At 36.8% G+C, this 25,588-nt stretch overlaps 2 protein-coding genes across 22 annotated transcripts in view; one reads left to right on the forward strand and one right to left on the reverse strand.

Moving 5' to 3' along the window:
- Positions 1-8,915, forward strand: part of ZNF236 (zinc finger protein 236) — a 75,269-nt gene extending 66,354 nt beyond the window's left edge. For 6 of the 13 annotated variants that reach the window (XM_086894575.1, XM_086894548.1, XM_086894593.1 and 3 more), the window contains 3 exons: positions 3,512-3,641; positions 6,433-6,609; positions 7,048-8,783. In XM_086894575.1, coding sequence (XP_086750701.1) covers positions 3,512-3,641; positions 6,433-6,609; positions 7,048-7,175 — 435 coding nt within the window. In that variant the 3' untranslated portion in view covers positions 7,176-8,783. Of the gene's footprint in view, positions 1-2,458; positions 2,546-3,511; positions 3,642-6,432; positions 6,610-7,047 lie in introns of all 13 variants that reach the window. The other 7 variants (XR_015288490.1, XR_015288492.1, XR_015288493.1 and 4 more) reach the window with 2 other exon arrangements.
- A 1,490-nt stretch (positions 8,916-10,405) lies between these two features.
- The window catches only part of MBP (myelin basic protein), a 110,648-nt gene continuing 95,465 nt past the window's right edge, over positions 10,406-25,588 (reverse strand). For 8 of the 9 annotated variants that reach the window (XM_086894653.1, XM_086894700.1, XM_086894643.1 and 5 more), the window contains 6 exons: positions 19,437-19,463; positions 16,912-17,019; positions 16,402-16,437; positions 15,818-15,850; positions 14,735-14,857; positions 10,406-12,217 (listed from right to left, as the gene is read on the reverse strand). In XM_086894653.1, the coding sequence (XP_086750779.1) occupies positions 12,161-12,217; positions 14,735-14,857; positions 15,818-15,850; positions 16,402-16,437; positions 16,912-17,019; positions 19,437-19,463 (384 nt within the window). In that variant the 3' untranslated portion in view covers positions 10,406-12,160. The remainder of the gene's footprint in view (positions 12,218-14,734; positions 14,858-15,817; positions 15,851-16,401; positions 16,438-16,911; positions 17,020-19,436; positions 19,464-25,588) is intronic. The other variant, XM_086894709.1, reaches the window with a different exon arrangement.

Consider the following 25,588-nt stretch of genomic DNA (forward strand, 5'->3'; position numbering starts at 1 on the left):
CAGGAGAGACTGACCTCCATGACTTGAATGGGTTCACTGTTAGCTGGGAAAAAGTTGGCTATATGTCCAGGATCAGAGAGTGGTGGTGAATGCAATTACATCCAGCTGATGGCTGGGCACAAGTGGTGTTCCCCAGGGCTCAGTACTGGGGCTGGTTCTATTTAATATCTTTATCAATGATCTGGACAAGAGGATCGAGTGCACTCTCTGTCATTTTGCAGACAACACCGAGCTGGCCAGGAGTGTTGATCTGCTGGGGGGCAGGAAGGCTCTGCAGAGGGATCTGGCCAGGCTGGATCAATGGGTTGGGGCCAGTGGTGTGAGGTTCAACACGGCCGAGTGCCGGCTCCTGCCCCTGGGTCCCAACAAGCCCAGGCAGAGCTGCAGGCTGGGGGCAGAGTGGCTGGAGAGCTGCTGGTGGAAAAGGACCTGGGGGTGCTGATTGACAGTGCCTGAACACGAGCCAGTGTGTGCCCAGGTGGCCAAGGAGGCCAATGGCTTCCTGGCCTGTATGGGGAACAGTGTGGCCAGCCAGGAGCAGGGCAGGGATTGTCCCCCTGTACTCGGCCCTGCTGAGGCTGCACCTCAGATCCTGTGTTCAGATTTGGACCCTCAGTTCAAGAAGGATATTGAGGTTCTGGAGTGTGTCCAGAGAAGGGCAACAGAGCTGGTGAAAGGGGTGGAGCACCTTAAGTCTTAAGAGGAGCAGTTGAGGGAAACTGGGATTGTTTAGCATGGAGGAAAGGAGCCTGGGGTCACTTAACACTCTACAACTACCTGAAAGGAGGTTGTGGCCAGGTGGGGGTTGGCCTCTTTTGCTGGGTGATGAGCAATAGGACAAGAGGAAATTACCTCATTTGTGTTAGGGGAAAGCCTTTCTTCACGGAAAGGCTTTTCAGGCAATGGCACAGCCTGTAAAGGGAAGTTGTTGAGTCACCAACTCTGAAGGTATTTAGAAGGTATGTAGATGTGGCACTATGGATAGTGTCTTTGTAGACATAGTTCAGTGGTAGACTTGTTAGTGCTGGTTAATGGTCAGCTTTGATCTTAAAGGACAGTTTCATTTACCACTGGATCGTCATGTACTAAAACAAATTCCACTCCTCATCAGACTCTTTCCTTTATCAAGGTGTTAATAGCAGCTTCAACTGTGAGCAGCCTTCAGTGGCACATTCAAAGATAAATGTTGGGGTTTGGCTTAGGGTTTTGGGGAGAGTTCAGTGATCAGTTACATTTTATACTGTCTTCAGTATAAAATCAGTCTTCATTTTATACTGATGAAATTCTGGAGATCACCAAAAATATTAAGGGCACTACCAAACATCAGGCTTTTCAGAAAAATCCAGTAAGAGGTAAGGGTATCAGTGTTTAGATGCCAGTATGTCACTGTGTGTTTTTTCCAAATATGTCAGTACCATCAGTTTCACAATTATCCACATCAAGTACAAACACCTCCACCACCTACCCAACCCCCAGTGTTAAGGCTTTTCAGTCCAGTGACTTCAGTTCCCCTTCTGATCTGGGTTACTCTCCTGCTTCACAGCTTCAGAAAGGAGAATCTTAAGACATGCGCAGTGACTAAACTGTCCAATTTCATATGAATATGTAGTGGAACTATCTGGAAGATGTCTGTTGATAGTAAAAAAGGCACAGACATGATTCTAAGATGAAAGGAAAAAGGCCTTATCATCTTATTGAAACAATGGAATAAAACAAACTTTCTATTTCCACACTTTCAGAGGTGGTTACGATTGACGTTTCAGGAGTAATGGGGTATAAGAGTGGCATACTAATGCATGAGGCATTTGAAAGAAGGTTTCCTGGTCTTATTTTCTGATTAGATAATGATTGTTTGCTACCCCAAGACAATTACTCTCTGAGGAATAAGAATTATACAAATAAAGTTGTAAAACATCACATGAACAATCAGTGAAATACTAACTGTGTCTATAAAGAGATGATTACACTTCAGAATGTTGCGTTTCCATGAACTATTTTCAAAAGCATATTTATTTTACAGGAAAAGTATAAGAGGTGCACAGATCAGTGGAACAGAATTGCATCACAAACTGTTTCTTCAGAGAAAGCTGACAGAAAGTTTTACAGGGCTATCTGGATGACTATGTTGCTTGCTTTCAAGTAGAACATGGGGTGGGGGTTGTTGGGATTTGGAGGCTTGGTTTTGTTTGGGTTTTGTTTGGGTTTTGTGGTGGAAGAAAGAAGCAACTGGTTTCAGTTAATTTTTCTGAAGTAGGTCACAGTATGCTTCCACCATTTCAGTGTTTGAGGGGGTAATGAACAATATAAAACTAAAAGATTTTGATTATTTCCACCTAAGCAGGGGTTTACAGGTACCTGATTTTTCTCAGGAGACCTTATATTATTTCCCTATAATACTATTATTATAATTACTGTGATAATAATATTCTTCCGTGTAACTGTCTCGCTGATTTTCCAGTGTAAACAAACTCTGCAGACACAGTTTGCTTCAGTTCGTGGAGTGAGGAGTAGGACTTCATAGACATCAAGAAGGCTTATTGTTTAGGTATAGTAAAGACTAATTAATAGTTTAGTCTGTAATCAAATAGACTAGAAAAGAATATCCACACACATTTTAGAAAGTGGACAAGTATTTGCAGTACTGTTTCACAGACAGTTCTTGATTAGTTTATTTTAGTTATATATATTTTTATTTATTTTCTTTTGTAATTTGAATTTTATCTGGGTATTAATAAATAAATTAAAAATGAAAAATATTAATAGATAACATAAGATACTCTTCTAAGTTTCATCTGGGCCCAGCATCAGTGTATTAAAATCACTGAAATTAGAACTGTTATTAATTCTTCATGAAGAAAAAATATCCTGCTGTCTTACCATTAAGAACCTTAGTGATTTTATTTTCTGATGTGTTTTTCAATTAAGAGTCCATTGTGAAGTGTTCTGTTTGCATCTTGCCATCGTGCAGCTGTTTGTGTGTATGTTATTATAGCTGCCTCTTTGAGGCCTGTACAGTTTGACAGTGTTTTACCAATTCAGATGCTGAGGAATACCCACATATCAGACAAGGAGGGAGATGGATGCTGTAGAGGAGAGGGGGAAAAAATCCTACGTTAGCTTGCAATGCACAGTTTTCAAAATACCTCTTTGTAGATGAAAAGAGCATTTAAGGAGCTCTGGTTTGGTTTTCTGTATTTTATTTTACTTCAGATAATTAGTAAAGGGACTAATGTATGAAAAAAAAAAAGACATACAGTTATTGATGGAGTTTTTCAGTAGTGTAAAGATACCAATGGTTAGAGAGTTGATACTCTCTACAAAAAAAAACAACAAAAAAAAAATCTCTTATTTAAAAGGAAAAAACAAATGCAGGCTTCCATTTTCTTCGAGCTTGTCTGCTGATGACTAAGATCCTCTGCTTTTGTCTTCAAGGTGTGAATATATTTTTAAGTCAAGTACTGATGTCTTTTTAAATGGTCTGAATTTTTTTTTTTTTCCTGTGCTGGCTTAGGAACACATGCAAACCCATCAGGGTGGACCTTCACTGAGTTCCCAGAAGCCTAGAGTGTTTAAGTGTGATACCTGTGAAAAAGCTTTTGCTAAGCCAAGTCAGCTGGAGAGACACAGTCGCATCCACACAGGTGACGCCAGAAATTATTTTTATCTTGAGATTTCTTATGGATATCTGGGTGTTATGTTTGGAGCCCTTGCTTATGGTTTCAGCTAACTACTTTTAAATATCAACTTCAGCTTACCTCAAATGTTTAGAAATTAAAAGGAGGAACAGCAAACTTGAAAACTCGTGCTTCACTAAGCTGATCTGTAAATTGGAACAGGCAGTACTGCAGTGATTATGTGAGTGCATGAGCTTGTGTCTTGTCAGCCTTTGAAGCAGATTAATAAAAGCATATTTTAAAACATTGTTTGTAGTGATTTAAAGACTAGTTATGATCATCCTTAAGCATACAGAAGAATGTGCAAATGAGGGGGTTTAACAGTGATGTTAAACAAGGGATAGGCTTGATTGCCGATATTGACTGCTGTATGCAGTGCTTCACTGTCACTGAACTACTTGCACAGGTCATCAGTTTCCAATGCCAGTGCTTTTAGTTTGTTGTGTTCTTTTCTACTTTTCCACTTCTACTATTTTCTTCAACAATTAATCTATAAAAAGTCTATACTGTCTTCTCCTAGGGAGCAGAACACTCATTTTCTGTGATGTTAAGTGCTTTTCAGGTTGCAGCTTCTGCCCTGCTATAAATTGAAATGTATACACAGGCCCAGCTGCCCTCCCTATTGCCTTCTGTGCCTGAAAAGCATTCTTTTTAAAAACATGAATTCTACATATATGAGTCCATTCTCTGAAACAAGTTCTTTCTTTTCCCCTACCACTGCTACAAATAAAGAGCTGACATGGATTCTAAATTTAAAGAGGACAGGGGAAAGTTATCTGTGTTGCTACTAAGATGGAGGGGACCAATGAATTTGGCTGGATTAAAAATTAGAATTAGAATTTGGCTGGATTAGAATAAGAAGATCCCCTCAAAAAGGTTATTCTCTCTTCAAGTGAGACAACCAGAGCTCTTTCCCCAGCATCAAGCTGTTTTGTGGTTACTGCATTAGAAAGGAATATTCTGGTTCTACTGTTGGTAGGAAAAGAGAAGCAGGGGTTAAAATCCAAGGAGATTAAAATGCCCTTAATAATTTTATTTTTTGCAAAACTGACTTAAATAACTCAGACTCTTGAAAAAGTTATTGTCTCCTAGTTTAAGGGTTCCACAAAATGTGCAGGAAGCAGGAAAGACGACCAGTTGTCGTTTCCCGTGGTTAGTTTCATTTCATGCTGCTGCCCCATTGTAATGGGCACAGAGCAGTTCAGGGAAGCTGAGAACAGAGCAGTCGCCTTATTGATCAGTTTCTCGTGGATCTTCACCATCATAGGAAGAGTTCTTTATGTTTTGGAATGACTCGTAATTCACTCAGTAAATCCTTAAATCCTTAGATATTTTTGTGTTTCTTGTACTAGGGGGCTCATGGGCTAGGCTGTAACAGACCTTACTAAATTGATATTTATTTTTGTGCTTCAACAATGTCAGGCAACAATAGAGACCAAAAGAGTGAAAATGTACTGCACAGAAGTGTTTAGATGGATACACTCACATAAACTATGATAGGAAAGGTTAATCTAAATCTAAACTAACTTGTTTCCATAAACATACCATCCTTGTCTGTGAGAAATGTTTGTGATTTCTATCTTGACTAAACATATTTAACCATTTCTAATGGGTAACTTTACTGAATCAATGGCCAGAAGGAAAACACATTATTTCTCTAAATAGCTCTACATATCTTGCTATTTAGGATTTATCAGTGAAGAGTGGTTTGATGAAATTTGGAATTAGAGGGAAGCAGTTGCTTCCAGTTCCACCAAAAAGCCATGTGGTAATCCATTACACCAAAAAGGCTCTTCATCTTCACTGAATTAAAAAAAATGGAATCAAAAATATTTGAGGAATTCTGGATTTCTCTTCCAACTATTGAAAAAGTTGTTAAAAACAGAAAGAAAATTTCTTTGCTTTAAGGGACCTTCTGTTGATTGTCTGAGAAGTTGGATTTGGTGTGCAGGTGGGAACACATAACATACAGGCAATGAAGAGAGAGGGATATTGGTCCTGTAAGGAAGAACATGGAAAAGTTTTTACTCCTGCTTGTGCTTTGTGCTAACTAATATCAAGGAATATCTTGGAAAGTGCTTTTCGAAGTCCTTAATGACATACAAAGTGTTTATGTCAGAGATTGTGCTGTTGAGTGTTGGAAGCAAAAATCTGGTTTTGCAAAGTAGGTATTTTTGAATTTTAAAGTATTTTTAAAGTTAATGTGTTTTCATGTTTATAGTTAGAAATCACAGTAATATTCTGGCAGAATTGGAACAATAAGCCTCTTTTGGTGAGATATGGGAATCATTAGTTGCTGTTGGCAGAGGAGGCCACAAGTCCCATGTAGAATTGCCAGGAGACTTTTTTTTGTTAACATACTTGACTTTTTGGTTTCTTAAAGGCATCAGCTTTGTTATTCTAGTACATTGCTTTACCTGCATTACTCTTCATGGTGTAAAAAGGTGGCGGTTTCCTTGAGTACAGAAAAGTCAGATTGGTAAATTGATTTTTTCTTTCATACCTCTGCTAAATAACTTACCTAGATGATAAATTGGATAGGAAAGATAATATCAGTGATTTAGTATGTAACTATTCTGACATTAAATTTGAGATTTTTGCTGACATTATGGAGCTATGGCATTGTTTAGAGAAAGCCTTAAGGAAAATTATGATGTCTGTTTCATTTCTAGAGCATCTTGATAATTTTTACTGAATTCCAAACTGTATTTTAATCTTAAAAGGAAAATTATGAAATATGTTTTTCTTTCTTATAAAGGGGAACGGCCATTTCAGTGTACACTGTGTGAAAAGGCATTTAACCAGAAGAGTGCTCTTAAAGTCCACATGAAAAGGCACACAGGAGAGAGACCTTACAAATGTGATTACTGTGCAATGGGATTTACACAGAAAAGCAATATGAAGCTGCACATGAAACGGGCTCATGGCTACACTGGTATGTAGCATGGTGGTAGTACTGCTGAGGGTGGGAATCCATATGTTTAGTTAGGAGAGCACAGAGCACTTCCTTTAAGTTACTGAGGAATCAAGCACTAATAGCCAGAAACCACAGTTGATGGGCTAATAGTTGTACGTGCAACCCAAAAATCAGATTGAAACAGCAATTTTTTATTTTTTATGGTTCCTTGTTTTTTATATGGAGCTCTGTGTACAGAAATACAGAGCTGAAAAATTATTCCAGGAAAGCAGTATATTGTATTAGATTTTTAATTATTTTTTTTTTCCAAGACTGCCCAATGAATTTACAGTATCTGAAATAATTGTATAATACTGTTCCCATGCCTTTATTCCCAAGTGCTTTATTTGTATTTTTCTTACACCGTACATCAAGTCAAACCATACTCACGTGCCTTTTTCTCTTGTGCCTTGGTAGGTCCTGTACAAGAGCCTGCTAGTCACCAAGAACAAGAAGGGGAAGACATTAGTCGCGCTCTGAATTTAGAAGAAGTGGTACAAGAATCTTCAAATGAATGGCAAAGTATAGGCAATGTTTTTCGATAACATCTTGGAATTTGAAAGTTAAAAACGTTTCTGGGACTCGAACTTTACAGTTAAAACTTCAAGCATTGAAGATACTAACAATAGAATAATATATTATAGTTTTTTTAATTATTTACAAAAGTTACCTAAAAGATGATTTCTTTTTTTAAAGCTTGTAGAAGAATATTGGGAAAACTTCATTTAATCTGTGCTAAGTTGTCTGTGAATCAATGAACTCAGGTAATAATGTATACAGTTTCATGTTTGAATTCACAGCCAGTATATCTATTTAAAAATAAACTGTACCTTTATATCGGAATAGAATGATTCCCATTTTTAATGGAGATGAAGAACTTCACAGGAAAATCATGAAACTGTCAGTCAACATTTTTAATGTGTTTAAAGAAATAATTGAGATTGGAAACAAATGTTGCATTTGATGATGCATGCAGTATAAAATAGTGGAGTTTTGCCTTTTTTTTTCTTACAAGGCACAGGAAAAGGTATTTCTTTTTAAAGCTTTCTTTTTTAGTGCATTTTAAGAATTTGTTGAAAAAAAATAAAATACTGCAAGCTCATGGCTTTTCTTGAGTTAAACTCTTGAGATGGAGCATGTTCATTTTCATTCCAACCACGGAGGCAGATAGAAGTTAGTTTTTACAATAAAAGTCTTGAGGTTTTGGACTTGGCAATAATTACTTAAAAGAATCCAAATAAGAAAAGGTTCCAGTAAAAGCCTCTGTTGTTGTTTGCTGTACTGGGTTAGCAGGTCCATATCTCAGTATCTGTGGAAAGCAGCCATATACTAAATCTGTGAGATAAATAAGTACAATATTGTTGTAGCAGTGATAAAATTAGATGCACACTAGGTCACCTATACTATACAATGTTCCCCAGTGCTGTAAACAGTTATCATTTTGACTCTGTAAGTTACTTATTATTTTCTTTGTGGATTTTGGAAATATGTTACATTTATTTGTTGTTTAAGTCATTGTTTCAGCAAAACTACCTAGCTGACTTGAGTATTGCTTTCAAAGGTGCCACTTGTTAAGCATATTCATAGCAAAGAAACACTGGAGTAAAAGCATAGTTGTCTTTTAGACATTCCAAAGACAGAAGCTGTTTTCTTATTTTTGCCTTGTTCTTTTGAATTTTATTTATATGTTACATATATATAGATATATATATATATGTGTGCTTATATATGTATATATATATATTTAAAGTTTATGAGCCTCTGTGTGGCTGATGAGTATATTTTGTAAATACTAACCCCAGTTGCAAGGAGCTCATCTGTTTGGTTGCCACAAATACTTCTAGATCAGTGGTGAATATGTTGTACAATAATACAGATCTGGACTTTAATTTACTTTCTAAAAGATAATTGTTCTCAGATCCAAAAGCCCTTTTCTGTAAATATTGTCTATATTATGTCTACGATACAAACTAGTTATTTCAGATGGCTGAAGCAAGAAATCGCTGTTGGTTTTGTTAGGGCATCTCTTAATTCTTTTGTTAACTGTTCAGCATATGTATATAAGTAATATAGTTGGTGACATAAAAATAACACTTTTGTTATGTGGAATATTTAATTGAAAAACATGCTAAATAATATTACTTTTTTCCAAATTCTGTTCCGTGTATTTTTTAAGCATATGATTTTGGATTCTTGGAGATTGGAAAAACTCTGTTTACAGAAGTGTGTTGGAATATTAGATGTAAAGAATAAAGTCCTTCCAGCAGTGCCTTCCCTTCCAGGCAGCCTGTGAGTGTTTCAGGTGTTTAAGAAAGACGTATTTTACAGTTGTTTGGCCTCATGGCATAGCATGCTGTTTATCTGTAATAATATAGCAAAATGTGCTGTGTTGCATGTACCATGGATGAAATTTTTTCCCTCTTATTTCAGGGAATACTGTATAAATGCACAGAGGGCTTGGAACTAGGTGATCTTTAAAGGTCCCTTCCAACCCAGAACATTTGTGATACTTGGTACACACAACCTAAAAGCTGATCTTATGAGTAAAAAGATGGCATTTGTAATGGTTCACTTCTCAAAGTGTTGCGCCTTGGTTAAAGGCAGTGAGTCTGTCTAGCAAGTCTTGGAAGTGTTAAATAAACAATGTGAGTTATAGAGTCAGCTGACATTTTTCCTGAATTCAGTTTGCTATTCCTCCAGCACTTGGAAATCCTGTCAGCTACAGTAACAGACTTCTAAAAAATTTATTTTTAATATTATATTTGATTCCCTTCATCGTCTTCCCCCATGAACTTCAAGTGTGTTGATAGAGGTTTTTATTGCTTTGGTAAGATTGAGTTGGAGCTCTTCAGGGCAGTGTATGTGTTGATACTCAGAACAAATAGAGACACGGTAACCAATATGTCAGTATTGTCAAAAGCAGTGTTAAAGCAGATGCATTACTTAAGGAAGCAGAAGAACTTCTGAGGAGTGCTTGAAGTGCCACGTTGTATAGTGGGTGAGTGAACAGTGCTTGGGACAGCCTCTGTTCTTTCTGGTTTAATGCAGTTGTAGTCTTGTGCTAGACTTGGGGTTTTTTGCTTGCATCTGCTCACAATTTCTTTTGGTTTATGTCCGTTCCTTCAGTACATTGAATTTCACACTCCTGGTATTGGTTGTGCATTTCTGTTTCAGGAAAAATCCTTTGCTTACAAATCAAATGGCCATTTAAACTGCTGGTTTTCATCAAAACCACTAACGTGTAACTAAAAGAATAAATTTCAGGCCAAGTTTTATTCTCTTTTGTTGGTAAAACTACTTTCAAGTAATGTACCTATTCCTTTAAAGGAAATAAATCCAAAAAGATACTTTGACCCTCTGGGAAAGATGACTGAGGTGAAAGTATAGTGATGAAGAAGAAGGAAGGAAGAAGTTTTGGTTAAATTCTATTACTCTACAGTGCAGTATTTTGAAAAATGTTTTTTTTTAACCATAAATATTCTTTCACTTTTTGAGGGCTGTTTGCACCACAGTTGTTCATGAGGAAGGCTGGTTTTTATTGCCTGTTCATAGACTGGCATTCCATAACTCTTGCATCCTACTGTCAGCCTTCTGGGCCATGCAATGTCACTAAAAGCCTGTTTGCAAGGCCTGAACTTTATTCATAAACTTGGAGAGGTGGGAGAGAATAAACCAAACAGACCTAAACATATATATATGTAGTATATAAGTATATATATATATATATGTATATTTATATCTCCTCTTCCTTTGTAAAAAACAAAACTGGCCCAAGTTTCATTTCAAGTTGATTACTTTATTTCAATAGTGACTATTTTTAAAAGCTCTGTTCCTATAAGAACAATATTTGTTCAAATTAAATCAACTATTACGTTGCAGAGTATACATCTGAATGAAGCTAACAATAGAAAAATACACATAGCAACCAACCAAGGTAATAGATGTAATATGTGTGTGTATGCTTAATAATTTTGGCAGTTTTGTTTTCTTTAGTCTTTATGTATTTTCTATCATCTCATCTTCCATTGCTTCATATTAATGGACACTGATTTAAACCTACAATAGATTTAGGCGTGAAATGTAATTAACATATATTTATAGGTAACTTTTACTGGGCACTTATTAGGAATGCTGTTTCAACCTAGGAAGCACTAACTGTAATCTACAGTGCATAGGCTAAAACTAAAAAATAAAATAATTAATCAGACACTTAGATGACAGCTTGAAGAAAGAAATGGTAAGTTTAAGTAATAAAACAGTGCAATTCAGAAGAGCCTTTTATTTCCCTAAGTGTGGTTGGAAATACCATCTCCACACTTTCATTTTAGTAATCTGTGAATAATTCATTTCTAAATCTAACTGAACTATAATTTATTTCTACGAGGCAACTACAACACAACAGTTAAATGTTCACAGTAGTTTACTATGAGTTTGCTTTGGTGCACTGCCCTTAATAGGCATCCAGGTGTTACTCAGGCAAAAGATGAGCCAATCAAGTACAACACTGCTGAAATACCAAGAGAAAGATTTGAAATTCTAATGTGAGATGTGCAGGACTACCTGAGATACCTGTACTAAAGGGCTTTCTTTCAGAAATTAGACTTTTTTTGTTTATATGCTTATTTACTTATTCTACTGCAAAGTTAATGCTGTTGCAGCAGAGTTTATATGAAGCACCAGTGACATCCAGTGGTCACATGTGCAGTCTTAGATGTTTCTCTGGGAATATCCCTTGTTTTGTAACATTAGTCTAACTCAAATTTGAAATCCTCTTTCTCTCCCTCATCTACTCTTTATTCTAATGGTTTGGATGCAATGAGCAATTCATGGTATGGAAAGAATTTCCTTATTGCTATTGCTCCACATCGTATTGATTCTTCAACATCTACCCCCTCCCACACTTCACATACCTTGAGCTCCCAATGTTTGATAAACCTTTCTGTGACTGCCTAATCCTGTTATGAAAATAAATTATTCTGTGAGTGAGAGAAGGAAGATTAAAATAAAACAAAAAAAAAAAAAAAACCAAACCAAAACCACAAAAAGAAAATTTGGATAAACAGTCCTTACAACTTCTGCACATGTTGGTTTTTTTTTGTTTTTAACAGCAGTGTCTCAAAAATTCATTAACAGCAGTGCTCAGTGTCCAAGATATTATAGCTCTTTATTTGTAATTCTGATATTCACTAAAACGAAACCAGAGGAGTTGAGCTTAAATTAGGTGTTTGGGAGAAACAAAGGAGTCCAGCATACAGTTAGGGCATCCTGAAGAAGAATGGGTAAAGTCAGAGATCTTGTTACTTCACATAAAATAAGGAAAACATCTAGCAAAGCTACTTTTTATGTTCCTTTCATTCAACTGTTGCTCAGGGATTGCCAATAGAAGTTTGTATCATCTACTGCATGCAGAACCTAATTTGCATTAAGTAAAGGATTGCATCTATCTAGGTAATTGTGGCAGCTGTTACTAATTTTAAGGCAGTTATATTATGAAGCAGAGTACATGATCCTTGGATGGCATCTTGGAGCTTCAGCGCCTAGCAATGGGGGAACCAGACCGCGATCCAGGTCGGGACCCAGAGCCTCCCTGTGGAGGGAAGAACAGTGTTGCATTAATTAGAAATTAATATATATTTGGGGCTGTACATTGAAGAACATCAATCTGTTGTAAGTATGACAGAATTTTAAATACTATCTAATGAAAATAGCCTGAAGTATATCACTAAAATATTACTGGGATTTTTATTTCAAAAAGAGGATCAATTTTCATTGTTTTTCACATAGGATTAACTTACACTTATTAAATCTTCTGCAGAGGACTAGACAGTGTCTCTCATTAATTACTTTTAAGTGCATGTTCTTATTCAGGCCTTCCTAATGAAAACAATTTATTTCCTTGGACAGCATGGAAAATTTCATTTTTATGTAGTCTGTACTGTGTGTATACTTTAAAACAAGTAACAAAATCTCCAAACCTTGCATATAAGATGTAATAGTCACACATCTGAAAGAACTGAAATTTATTAGTTTCATTCTGCAGTAAATTCTCAGTGTTATATCAACATGAAGTTGATATGGAAAACAGATACAGGAGAAAGCTAAGACAAAATAAAAGGGCTGAAACTTGCCCTATTCTTAGAAATAATTAGGAAGTGACAAACTGTGAGGAAAAAAACTGACAATTCATAAATCTGTACTTGGGAAAAGAAGCAGTTTTATATAGCAAAGTGGATCAGAGTTGTAATACTGATATTTTATTTTTTTCAAATTTGAGATTAGGTTAACTTGGTGTCTTGTCCCTTATCTTTAGCAATTCTTCTCTAGGCAAATCTTGAAAAATGCCCTTAAGACCATAAATTTAAGATGGTATAATTTTACTGTAAACAGGTGATGACTGAACTGTTTACTTGAAAATAAACAACCCACCATGTGTGTACTTTGAGACTTCATTTTCTTCATTTATGTTCTTCTCATCTTTCAGTGCTGACTCCTTAGTTTTACGGAACTGCTACAGGAGATTTCAGCCTAATTCATTAGGTAATTGGCTTTTTTTCTTTCAAAGATATCTTAGAGTGGATTACTTTTTTATATTACAAGACTGTAGAACTATATAAAGAAATAGTAATTAATGCCTTCTGCTGTAAACAATGGGTCTAAATCAAAATGGCCTGAAAAAAACTTGTATCAAAGTTCCAGAAGCAATACTGGCTGGGAAAAGATTATCTAAAAAGTAAAACTGGTGTATGTGTCTCTCAGAGCTAGATAGCTAGATAGCTAGATAGCTAGATAGCTAGATAGCTAGATAGCTAGATAGATAGATAGATAGATAGATAGATACTAAAATAGCTGTGATGGATATGCAAAAAAGAGAATGTTAAATTTCATGAGAGATCATTAATGCATATTTTCAGATGTTGAAATGACAAAATGTTGCAAATAAGTCAGTATGTAGCCATGGAATAGTTGATGTACCTGAACTCCACTAAAACTACCAAGTGGACAGTGTGAAAATAAGACTTAAAATGTGTTTGGTTTTTACCTGTGACTCTGAAGAGATCATTCCTTTTCTTAAATTACAACATAGGGATTCCTACTACTTTCGTGAAATTTTTGTGCTGTCATTTGGTGCTGCATATATTTGGAAAACAACTGTGCAGTGGGAGATATAAAACCTAAACTGTTTTAGAGACAAAAATGTGTTTTTTACTGCAAAGGAAGACACTGTTACATCTGTTGTAGAGAGGAACAGTAGGATTCTGAAATAATCAGCTCTGACTGCTGATGGCATCTTTATGTGCAAATGATGCACTGGGTGATTTGTTAGGAGTGAATTCACTGCCATTGTTATCTTTCAGAGAAGATACAGTCTTCCTTAAAGTATCTGCCAGTGGATATGGTGTGCTTTTCATGTGTCTGTTTCCTGACACAGAATGTGAAAAACCCTCACAACTGACCTTTTTTTACCTGTTCTGTTTTCATTTTTTGCCTGTTTTGTTGTGGCTGTGCTATGCCTTGGAATGGGGAATTGAACCAGACTAAAGATACTCTGACCAAATGTCTGTTTCTAATATGACAGTTTTCTAATTTGCCCCACTTTGTGGTTCCATAACTTGTGATACTGCCATATTGTAGGAGTTCTCCCACCTGGGGTGGGAAGAAGCAGGGACTGCTGGAGTTGTTACTGCATTCAAATATATGTCCAGCACTGCTCTGTACTGCCCTTCTGCAGTTTTTCAGTTCTCCTTCATTTTCATTATCCTAAATAATTTAGCAGCAATGAGCTGTGTCACCTCATTTGTCATCTGTATTCCAGATAATCTTTGCATTTAGTAACAACACTGATCCTGGTGCAAGTCTTTGTGGAACATTGTGGACTTGCCTACTTTCCTGATGGCCACTAACTGTGTATTTTTACCTTTGTTTCCTATCATATAAGTAGTCCCTAAGCCACAAAATAACCTTCTGGTTTATCCATGCAAATCTAATTCCTTTAGAAGCTTTAAGAAAATATGGTTGTTTCAACCATAGCAGGATTCTGGAGAGGTTTGGCTTCTCTTTTTTCCAGTTCAGTTTGTTTTGTACTTAAAGTTCAATTTTACTTTACCAGTTTAAAGATTCTGGAAAGAGTGCCCTGGCCCTCATGATAGGATCCCTTGTGTCCCTTATGAGCAGATTTATGCTCATAGAATTTTCCGCTTCCATATCCTGGCTTGTGTGTTTCACCACCCTGCAAAGAAAGATTTTAATGTGAATTGCAAATTATCACATTCAAATTATCATATACACATTGTAGTCTTTCTTTGTGATCACTGAAATATATAATGCTCAAATGAGGAATTTGGAGGTTTTTGCAATAAAGCAATCTTTAATGTAATAAACAAGGATGAAGGAAAATGTTAGGAAATTGTCTGAATAGATTCAAATCTGAGGGAAGCATCAATCTGTAAAAAAATGAATTAATATTCAAAAATTAAATAGAACATTAACCTGTATGACGAAACTCAAAATGTTTTAATGTCAAACACATCAGCTAATACGTGGTGTTCTGATAGTGAAAGAAATGCTTAATGGCTTGAAGGCTTTGATATTTTGTCTTAAAATGCCAGTAATTTACATGCCATCTCATATAAAATCTAACCTGTGGTAGAGAAGTAGAATTTAATTAGTTGTGAGAGAACTGTGGGAAGAACTTGTCTAGGAATTGCTTAGGCAGATCACTTTTAACTGACAGGAAAGGTGGGACAAAATCCTGAGGTTAGTGACAGCATTAGTTTTGCAGACTTTACTGTGTAAAAGCAGTTGCAAAAGTGGAATAAGCCCCTATCTCTTTCCAGCCCTCCCTCCCATTTTCGTCCATCCCAGGAGAAGAAAAATGCACCAGATGGGTCTTCCAGGAGCCTTTAAAGGAAGAGAGCTTTGCCATGCAGTGGATTTTTCTCCCTTTGTGCTGAAGCAAAAAAAATTATTGCTGCAAGGGCTGTCAAATTGCAGGATAAGAGCAAGCAACACAATTACCATCTTAAAGTGCTGTGGAAGGAGGAAAGAAAGTGGAACAGGAAAAGCAAAATAGCAAACTTGAGACAAAACAAAATTATCACGTTGCTTCAGCAGCTTGAGGCAATGGAGCAAGATATGCTTTAGCCTGGTAAATAAAAGGGCTGTTACTGAAAGCACATTTGTCACCTACCCAGCTAAATCTGGTGAGAGATAGTCCTCTTCCCTGTACACACAAGAAAAAGAAACAATGACATGATCACTATGGAACACAGCATCTGGGTCTGCCATACACAGAAAAGGATTAAAAGACAGCCAAAATTATGAAATAGTGAGGCAGGCAGGAGTTGAGGACAACAGTCTGTGCGGTCATTTCATGAAGCAAAAAAAGGCAAAATTGTTTATTGTAATTACTAGAACTGACTTCACTAGCCATGGTTTGTCAGTATTACATACTTCAAAAGCCAGCTGGGTTGAGTAAATGGAAGGACAGCTCCTGGTTGGTGAGGCTTGTTTGAAAGCATTACCTATTGTTAGTTCACTATGTAAAGCAATCACACCATAAATTGGATATAAAAATCCCTGCAAGTGGCTTCAATTAGTCATGAACGAAGTCAGGAAGTGCATGAGGAAGAGAACCATGGCTTCTGTGTCTTAGGCTCTGACTTTAAATTGTTCCCAGTGATACCTGCAGACTTTTACTGAGTGCCATTACACAGTGAATCAGGCTTGCAGTTGAATTAGTGTGAATTAGCCTGAGTCTCTGAAATTGCTTACCTTTGCTTGCATTGGGGGAGGTGTACGGGGTGAGACCTAAAAGCCAACACAAAAGAGTTGTCAAACAAAGGCAAAAATAAATGTCAGAAATCATCAGGCCTTCTGCACATTGTCACGAGCTAAAAATGGTAATTGTATTGAGAAGCTCCTCTGCTGTCTTAGGCTTGCCTGGAATACACTGGATTCATATCTATCTTGAAACAGTAATAATTCCTGAATACTGCCAGTGTTGAAGACACAAGGACAAAACCTGTCTATGGTGAAGCTGTATAACTGACATGGTTAGCATTTAACTATGCTAATGGAGGCTCACATGCTTTTTTGGTAGCATTTCAGTATTGTTTATCTTCTAGGTAAAAATTATTTTTGTATTTGAATGGCACAGTGAGCTCAAAAGGCACAGTACAATTTGAGGCTCAAAATAAAGGGTAATGATTGGGGAGTTTTTGTTTACTGATGGATTCTAAAGAAGATATTTAATTTTGGTGCATAAGAGGAGGGGAGACTTACAATGTTCTTGAAGAAGTGGACTACAGGGTTGTCATCAACAGGCCGGCCATGCTGAGATCTCGGGGGGATGGACCCGACATGGTGGCTGACCCTGGCTGCATGTATGTCCTGAAAAGCAGAACAGGCACGTCGCCTAGTCAGCTGGGAAAAACAGCTTAGCAGCCATGGCAGGAACAATCATTTGCTGGAGTGAAGACAGGAGGAATATGTCTTGGAAGTCTACAGAGATTGCCCCCTACAGTTGTCAGTGCTGTGAAATGGCAAATACACAGTATGTATATGCACATGTGTTGTGCATATATATATATAAATATATATGGATGCCCATGTTCTTGACATTACAGCTCACTGTGGAATTAAGCCTCTTATTGGAAAGTTCAGGTAACAGAAACATTGTAATTTTCCTTAAATAGGCTTTTTTTCTTAATTAGGATCATAGACTGTAATTTTAGAAAATAAACCAAAATGGAAAAAAAATTTAAATTATGTTGGATCATTCTGCATGGGAAAGCAGGAATAGATTGTGTATAATTTTTAGATCCCAAAGACTCTGTAACACTCATGAGCTGCAAGAGCAATGTGGTTTTTTTAGAACGAGGGAATCAAGTGAGGCTGACAATTTCTATTTCAGTAGGGCTTTATATTTTTAGTAAGGATTCCTGAGCAATAGTCCAAATGAAGTCAGATATGTGTTTTATGACTTTGATGTCTTTTGGAAAAAAATAACCAATGCAGAGAAGTTTGACTGGTTTTTATCAGGGTTGTTTTTTTGCATGCTGATGATATGTGGACACTTAACTGTTTTTAAAGCAGGAAAATACAATTTTGGGATCTGTGAAATCTCCGTAGTGTCAGGCAGTTCTGCTTACATTTCTGCAGCAGTTCCTACTTGGTTGCTAGTTCCAGTGTTGCCAAAGTAGCTTCTGCTGCTGTGATTAGGAAGAGAGAGCCAGTAGTGTCTAGAGCACAATATTTCAGCTATGGTTTTGTCTTGTTAATATTCATTCCAATCCCCTTTTGAAACCTGCAGACTGCCTTGTCTTTAGGATAGATATCATGGTGTTGCAGATCTGAAGGGCTATTCCTGTGGCACAGGAATGGAGAGAAATTAGGATAATAAGGTTTTAGAATCTAGATAGGGTTGAGTTTCTTGATTTTGGCATCCTGACCAATTATTAGGTGCTAATAACTTGGCTTATTGGAAAAGTTACTGTGCTGTAAATACAAAGTTTCTTCTGCCTGCAGTACCAAATGTCATCACAGGCTTCAATTGTCTCCCCTTTTAATGTGTATGAAGCCGTAGCAAATCTGAAGTAATTTTTAATGACTGTTCTGGGTGAATTTCCTGGTGTTTCAAATAAAGTGCTAAAGATTAAAATAATACGCTTTTTCATACTGTCATCAGCAAACTTCATCTGACATCAGAACCTCCGATATTATTCTTTATTTGTGACAAGTAATTTACATGTTTCCTCTCAATCCATTGCTGAAATTACTCTTTCACCTCTAGTTTGTTCTTTCAATTTTTGGACTCCTAGAGACAGAAAAAAAAAATCTAGTGGTGTTTTTCAGAGACTGCTTATGTTTATTACAGGTGTTAAAAGTTAAATTCTAATGGATTTGAAATTAAAAGACAAATCTGATGTATACTTCTCTGATAGGCTACTGAAATGGTGTCATGTAAGTGGACTTTTTGGAATGAACTCCATTTAACATTTGCCATGGGTTTCATTAATGCATTCAGATCATCACTATTTACCTTTAAATAAGTTTTACGTGCTTGGCTTTAAATAATATTCTTCTTAAAACCTAATAGGAATAAAGAAGAGCAACTGTGTTTTAGGAAGGGATGTAATTTACTTCTTATTTGTATTACTGGTTTCTTCTGCCCAGGGGCTGCAATGTGAGTTCTCCCCACACATCTTGCAATGTTGTTAGGAATTTCAGTCTTGAGAGCCCTGCCAATAAAAGGCATCCTTGGCTTCCATATTTATGTATTTTGAAATGTATTTGCCAAGTGTGAATGTGAATTCAGAGCCCATGGGTATTGGTGGTGAAGTTTAAAATGGAGGTGCCTCTGTTTGTGCCCTTAAAGGAAGTTTAAACATACAATAATTCTGCAGTACCTTAACAAGAAGAACACTCAGCTTTTCCTGTTCCCAGTTAACATTAGTGAAATGTTTGAGCTCAGTTAAGGATCTCAACAAAGTCAACTCTTCTGCACATTCAAAAAAGCCAAAAAGAACCCTAAAGCTGAATGGTCTTAATAAAAAAGATTTGCCAATACTGGAAATTTAAGCAGTAACAGGGAGATCTGATGACAAAAACATAGTTTCCGAATTCACAATGAAATCAATGGTTTTAAGGATTAATAATCTAAATAAGAATTCTTTGAAATATACATAAAATACCCACAGTTATCCTGTAAGGGGAATGATTTTATTTTTTTTATTTTTTTTTTTAACATTTTGTGGTTCTTTCTGGTAATGCACAGGAAAGTTGCATTGTTTTACTGTGTCACCTACCTTGGTAGTATGGTGGTATGTTGGCCACTAAGACAAAAAATAAAAAAAAAAAAAAAAAAGAAGAGTAACTGTGAGTAACAGTGCGAAGAAAACATGCAGGTATTTTAAGTCTCAACATTAGCTATACATTGGAATTGCATTCCCTGTGTTAGCCATGTACTTTCACATCAGACTAATTACATTTACTGGCACAACCTGTATTAGTACCTTGTAAGAACTGTTAATAGAAAGAAATTAAAATTGCCACTTCTCCAACAGTATGGGCTCCATTTGGGGTTTTGTGCAAGGTTATTACATTTCCAATTTACCTGAAAATACCCAAGTGTGTATTTGTGTGCAGGTGTGCATATATTTGTATATAGATATATATGCACACTCTTTTCAGTATTGTGCAACAACTGGCTCTGGGTATAAAATGGATAAAAACTAGTTAAGCAGTTACAGGCTTTTTTTTTTTTTTTTTAATCAGTCATGAAATCCCATAAAATCCATCCCTTACTGTGCTTGCTATAAACAGGATATGTCAGATCTTTCAACTCAGAAGCATTAGGGGGAACTTTTAAATGCATATTATGATCTCTCTGAGGGCTCTCATCCTCCACAAGAGGATTGCTTACAGCTGAATATTCCATACGCATGTAAGTAGCTCTAACTCCTCATCCTTTTGGTATTACTGTTGTGTGCTTCTGTTGCCTACTTTAGGATGTGAGGTGAAAATCTAAAGTACATCCCATGTTGTTTCTCTACTGGCAAAATCCACACATATGAAATATGGAAATAGCTGATTTAAAATGCAGTCAAACCAGGTAAAGATGGAAAACAAAGGGCTTTTTCATGGGTTCAATGGGTTTCATGGTTTCCAATGGCTTTTCTTCACAAGATACCTAACAAGTTGCTGTTCATGAGTTTAAAAGATATCATGCAAAATACACACATTTCAAATTCACACAGACATGAAAATTGCATTTAGATTGTCTTAGAAAACCAAACTGTTCCACAACCCGTAGGTTGTCCATAATGCTTAACCACCCCCACTAGGACATTTGGAACTGTACTGGTAGACTAAAATTATCCTTTAAGCATTACGTGATGAACACTGTGCTGTTCTGTGGGAATAAAAACTGAAAGTTCAACAGACAATTTGTAAGCCACTTAGCTGATTTTGTGTTGGTCCTTGAAATGGACTCTGAATCCAAGCTCTAATGAAATTCCTATCCAGGTTCAAACTTAGGTAGTCAATGTGGTTTCTAAATATGTATGCCAAACAGGAATTGAGATGCATCCTTCAAGTAAATATGCATGGATTGGTTTTTTTTCTTATTTTAATAACATGGAAAACTAAGATATAGTTTAATGAAAACACTGACAGGTATTTGAATCCAGAAATTGTTGCATCTTGGGATTTGGAGGGGGTTTGTACATGGGGCTTTGTGTTCCTGGGTATGGCTAACACTTCATCAGAACCTTCCAGTGCTGCTAGCCCAGCTCTCACCAAGCAGTGACAGATACACAGCCCATGTGGGATGTATTTTTCCATGCTTATTCTAGGAGTAATATAACTTCTGTGAGCATGCACTGCTAAATCAGAGCTGTGTTGTACTGGGGTTGTTGGTTCCATCCTTGTTCACGTACAACCCACGTAGCAGTTTGCTCTTGGTGGCAGCGTTTGTCCCAGGCTGTTCACCACTTGCTGATCTGTTACCAAAAACACCAGGAATGCTGACGTCTTCTCCACTGGCTGATCTGGTGATGACATGATAGTTAATTGCATAATTCAGCAGGCTTTTTTAGTCTCTTTAGGAAGGATGAGCCACACATCCCTGTCATGGTACTCTTATTTTTTACTAACGTGGAAGTTAAGACAGAAATTAAATTACTTGCTTAAAGGTATAGAGGAGAATTGGGAGGAAGAGGGATGTGGAATGCAGGAGATTCTGCCTTTCAGGGTTGTGCTGAGATGCATCTTTGTCTAGAATATAGGTGATGAGCAAAAGGAGGAAGAATTCTTAGCAGAATGATAGGAATAACAAACATGGCAGTAAAGAATAGAGATGACTGAAAAGTAAGAAACACAAGGAAGAAGGAAACAACGGAGAACACTCCCAGATCAAGAGAAGTGCCAGTCAATAATCCAGAACCACATTTCTTCGTAAGCCTGTTACCCCTTGGTGCCTTGATGATTAGTGTTCATAAATTATCAGGTAAAAGAATTACTGGGGAAAAAAGAAGAATGGGAGCAGTTTTTCAGGAGAGTTCTGGTTTATGATGGGACTCAAATGAGACCAGTGTCATCACACATTCTGTTTTTTTTTCCCTGTGTCTAGTTTATTCCATTGTTGTGACACTTGAAAAATGGTTTCAGAGGCTGAACCCAGTGCTTTAGTTTGATTTGGCTTTTTAAAAGCATTTTTTCTGCCTAGCACAAATAATTTTATTCAAATATTCTTCATTATAGAAGTTCTTTATCTGCTTGGACATAGTCTGTGATGCATACTCAGTATTGTTGTTTTATCAACTTGGTATCAATGAAACAGATTAAACTTTGTTGAAATGATCCATTGTTTGGGTGAAGGTTTTCTTGACTGGTTTTGTTTTGGATTTTGTTTGAGAATAATCACTCCAGCAAAAAGAAAATACTTTGGCTAATAGATGTTCTCCAAGTAGCTTCTGCAACCATCAAACTTGACAGCATTAAGGACTTTACTGTACATGGGGCAAGATATGGAAGGTGTCCTGCACTGGTATTCACCATGATCAGTTTCTACTGATCACCTATGTATTTGATGGAGAAGCATCTGTTTGTTGGTGCTGCTACAGCAAAATAATGTAACATTGTCAGTATGGCCATTCATAAGAAAGCAGAAATTTATTAAAATTTTAGATGTCCTGATTCCTAGTATTTTCATATAGACATGAAGGTAATACAATAAGTAAGATGGGCATTATTTGGAAAACAAAGCTATAAATACCAGGTGTACACTATCACTTTACAGCTGGTGGCCAGAAAAATGTTACTACAACCTTGATTTCTGGAAATCTCAGATTGCATGTTCACCCACCCCCCCCATAAAATATTTGATCAGTTCTCACCTTTGAAGGATTTGCCCAATTGTATTTGTTTTCTGCCTTTAATAGGTAAGCAAGTGAGAAGCTAAACTCTCATACAGGTTGTTAAAAGCACTGTTACCTGTCTCAGCATAACTTATAGAGGGAGTGCAATAGCAAGGAGAGTTTACTATTATGAAATATTTAGACATGGTATTGTTAATAGCATAATTCTTTGAAAGAAATACCATGGTAAAATTTCCAATAAATGGCTAGTATAAAGTGGGGAAGACGGACCAATCCAAACCTGAGGCCTGTATAGTTTCCAAGGCACATTAATTGTATGATGTATCAGATACTGAGAAGTAGATTCATCATAAGCAAAAAGGGAGAGCTCATTTTGTATCTGCAGCTTTTTTTGTGCTTTACAAACATTTTTAAATTGATTTGTAAAAAATTCAGTAAAATCACCCGAACATGGCAGTGGATGATTTCTCATGCAGCCCAGAAATGAAACCAAGTAACTCTGGAGTACAAAGTGTAACTGAACACATCTAACTGGAGACCATTTCAGGAACATGGTGAGATATTCTGCATCAATACAAAAGGTGAAAGCCAGCAATTGTCACTAACGCTATGTGATGACAGAGGTACAAAACAAGGTCAGGGACAAAAAAGTAGTAATTTTTGCTCTGGTTTTCTATCTGGTAGAAGTACAGTCATTTATTTTGGCATTCTAGTATGGAAAGTGTTAAAGATAATGCAGTTCTTCATTTGAAATGAATGTGATAGAAAAAACCAATACAGCAGATTTTAATATAAAGCAATTTCTTACTTATCGAACTGCTTCATCTGCAGAGAAGTAAACAGATTAAATTGTTCTCAGGCAGAGAAAGTCCTTGTGCTGAATTTTTAATAGCTGTATTTGACCATCTGTATGCACATTTTGGGGACCCTGCCTGGCCCTCTCACTTCTTTAAACAAACACCCCCCTCTGATACATGGTTTTAGAATTAAATACAGACCTTGCTCTCAGCTGGACTGTGGGGCCGTGCAGGTGAACAAGAGAGGAATGGCTGAGAACAGCTGGCCCTAGTTCCCACCAAAAGATCCCAAAGCTGCCATCACTGCTCCTCCAGCAGCTCTGCCACCAGGCTCAGGCCCAGGCAAAGGGCACCACAAGCTTTGAACATCCTCCAGAGTTTCTCCAAAGAATCCTTGGAGCTCTTCTGTAGAACTTACATGCCCTTCTGCATGCAACTTACACATACTACTGTTATTATTGTTTCATATTAGTGGATAGAAAACTCCAGAAACAGTCATGCAAAGACTGAACTGAAAGATCCTGTTAGAAGTTTAATGAAATGGGGAAACCTTTTGCTGTGGAGTGATTAGAAACAGAGATCCTTCAAATGCTTCGGCCGATTAATTTACATTTTAGCCTGCACATGTTACTAATCCATTTCTGAATATAAGAGGCACAAGACTATATAAAAAACAGTAAAAGCAATGAGGCAGACAGGCATTCTCCCCAGTCATGATCTCCTCTTTGACTTGTAATACAAATCAGCAAGCCCCAAATACTATGTCCCATTTCTGAACAAACCTTGTCATGCAGCTGATGTCAGGTGAGCACAAAACATCACTAATACTTCAGCAAATTTTAGTGCTTGCACTTCGAAGTACCACTTAAAGAGCATTTAACCTAGTCCAATTCCCAAATTCCTCTAGTAGCTTGAAATAATTAATTCAAGCAGTAACTTCCTGGAAAATGCAAGTTGCAGTGTGTTAAGTAATGTGTTAATTATTAAGCACAAATAATATGTTTATAGCCATACATGTGTTAAATGAACATTTCAAAATCAATCCCACGTAATGTTGGCTCCTAGGCCTTTCTCACATGGTGTGTGTACTCACCAGTTGATATTTCCTTGTTATGTACAGGTGATATTTTTTTAAACCAGGCAGATCTAAAGTACTCTGAGGTTCTAGCACTGCACAAGCCAAATGAGCTTCAGGCTGGCAGTTCTGTTACCATAACTCATTTTTAGGTATTTCATCATTCATTACTACCTGCTACAAACAAGAGGCCAGATTCAGTTCCCATTATCAGTGAAAACATCAGGATTCAGAAGCTTTGGTTATTCAAAGCCTCCCCTCTCCTTCCAGAAGGAAACATCTCTATTCTCTTCTGTCCAAGGCACTGTTCTAACTGAATTTTGCAGGACACGCAGTCTCAGTGAAGTAAAAACCTGTCACGTAAAAGTAGCAGTTTGTTGCAACTTCTGTTAATGGATTAAAGCATTTAAAACAAATTAAATCATTAGTACACTGGGTTTTTTGTGATGTAAACAGTTTAATGAATACATAAAGCACATAAAAAGCAAAAGATTAAAACAAAATGATTGTTACAACCGCGATAAACTATAAAAATTTTTTTACAAGTATACTGCTTGCACAGCAGGTTTTACAAAACAGTGTATCACAAGCAATACCGCTCCCTGAAAACTAAGACTTGGAAATTAAAATCACAGTAAGTATTTACTTAAATCACATCAAATACTAGTCACACTAGCACTGATTTAACTACTTTTCAAATTCTTCATGGTGCTGTAGTATACATTAAAGCTTCCACAAGAAATGTGAATAGAATTCAAGTGCAAAAGAAAAAATATTCTAATTAATTTATCCATCCACAGCATTATTTAAAACTGTGGTTCCTAAACTTTTTGCCTGTGCATGGTAATTGCAGCCATTTTTGTAGATCCCCATGCTAGCAACTGCTTAGCTCAGGAGTGGGTTTGGAGCTGCTGATTCGGAGATGCTGATCTCAAACCCTGGCTCTGCTCAAGTTGAGAAGAACATCAGCCCAGTGCTGCTCCTGCCTCCTATCTGTCTGTAGCATGGGGAAGCCCCATCTCTACCTCCTGTATTTCTTGCACCCAAACACACAGAAATTGTTAGGAAACATAAGAAATACATGAAGAATGAGCAAGGCTTCATTCAGGCAACCGATATTGTTACAAGATTGCATACAAAACTGAAGCAAAGTGTAAAAGAGAAATTGATTCAATCTTTCACTAAGTCTTGCCTCACCTATTGTTTAT

Source organism: Cyanistes caeruleus, chromosome 1 (assembly GCF_971803275.1).
Source record: "Cyanistes caeruleus chromosome 1, bCyaCae1.hap1.1, whole genome shotgun sequence".
NCBI lineage: Eukaryota > Metazoa > Chordata > Aves > Passeriformes > Paridae > Cyanistes > Cyanistes caeruleus.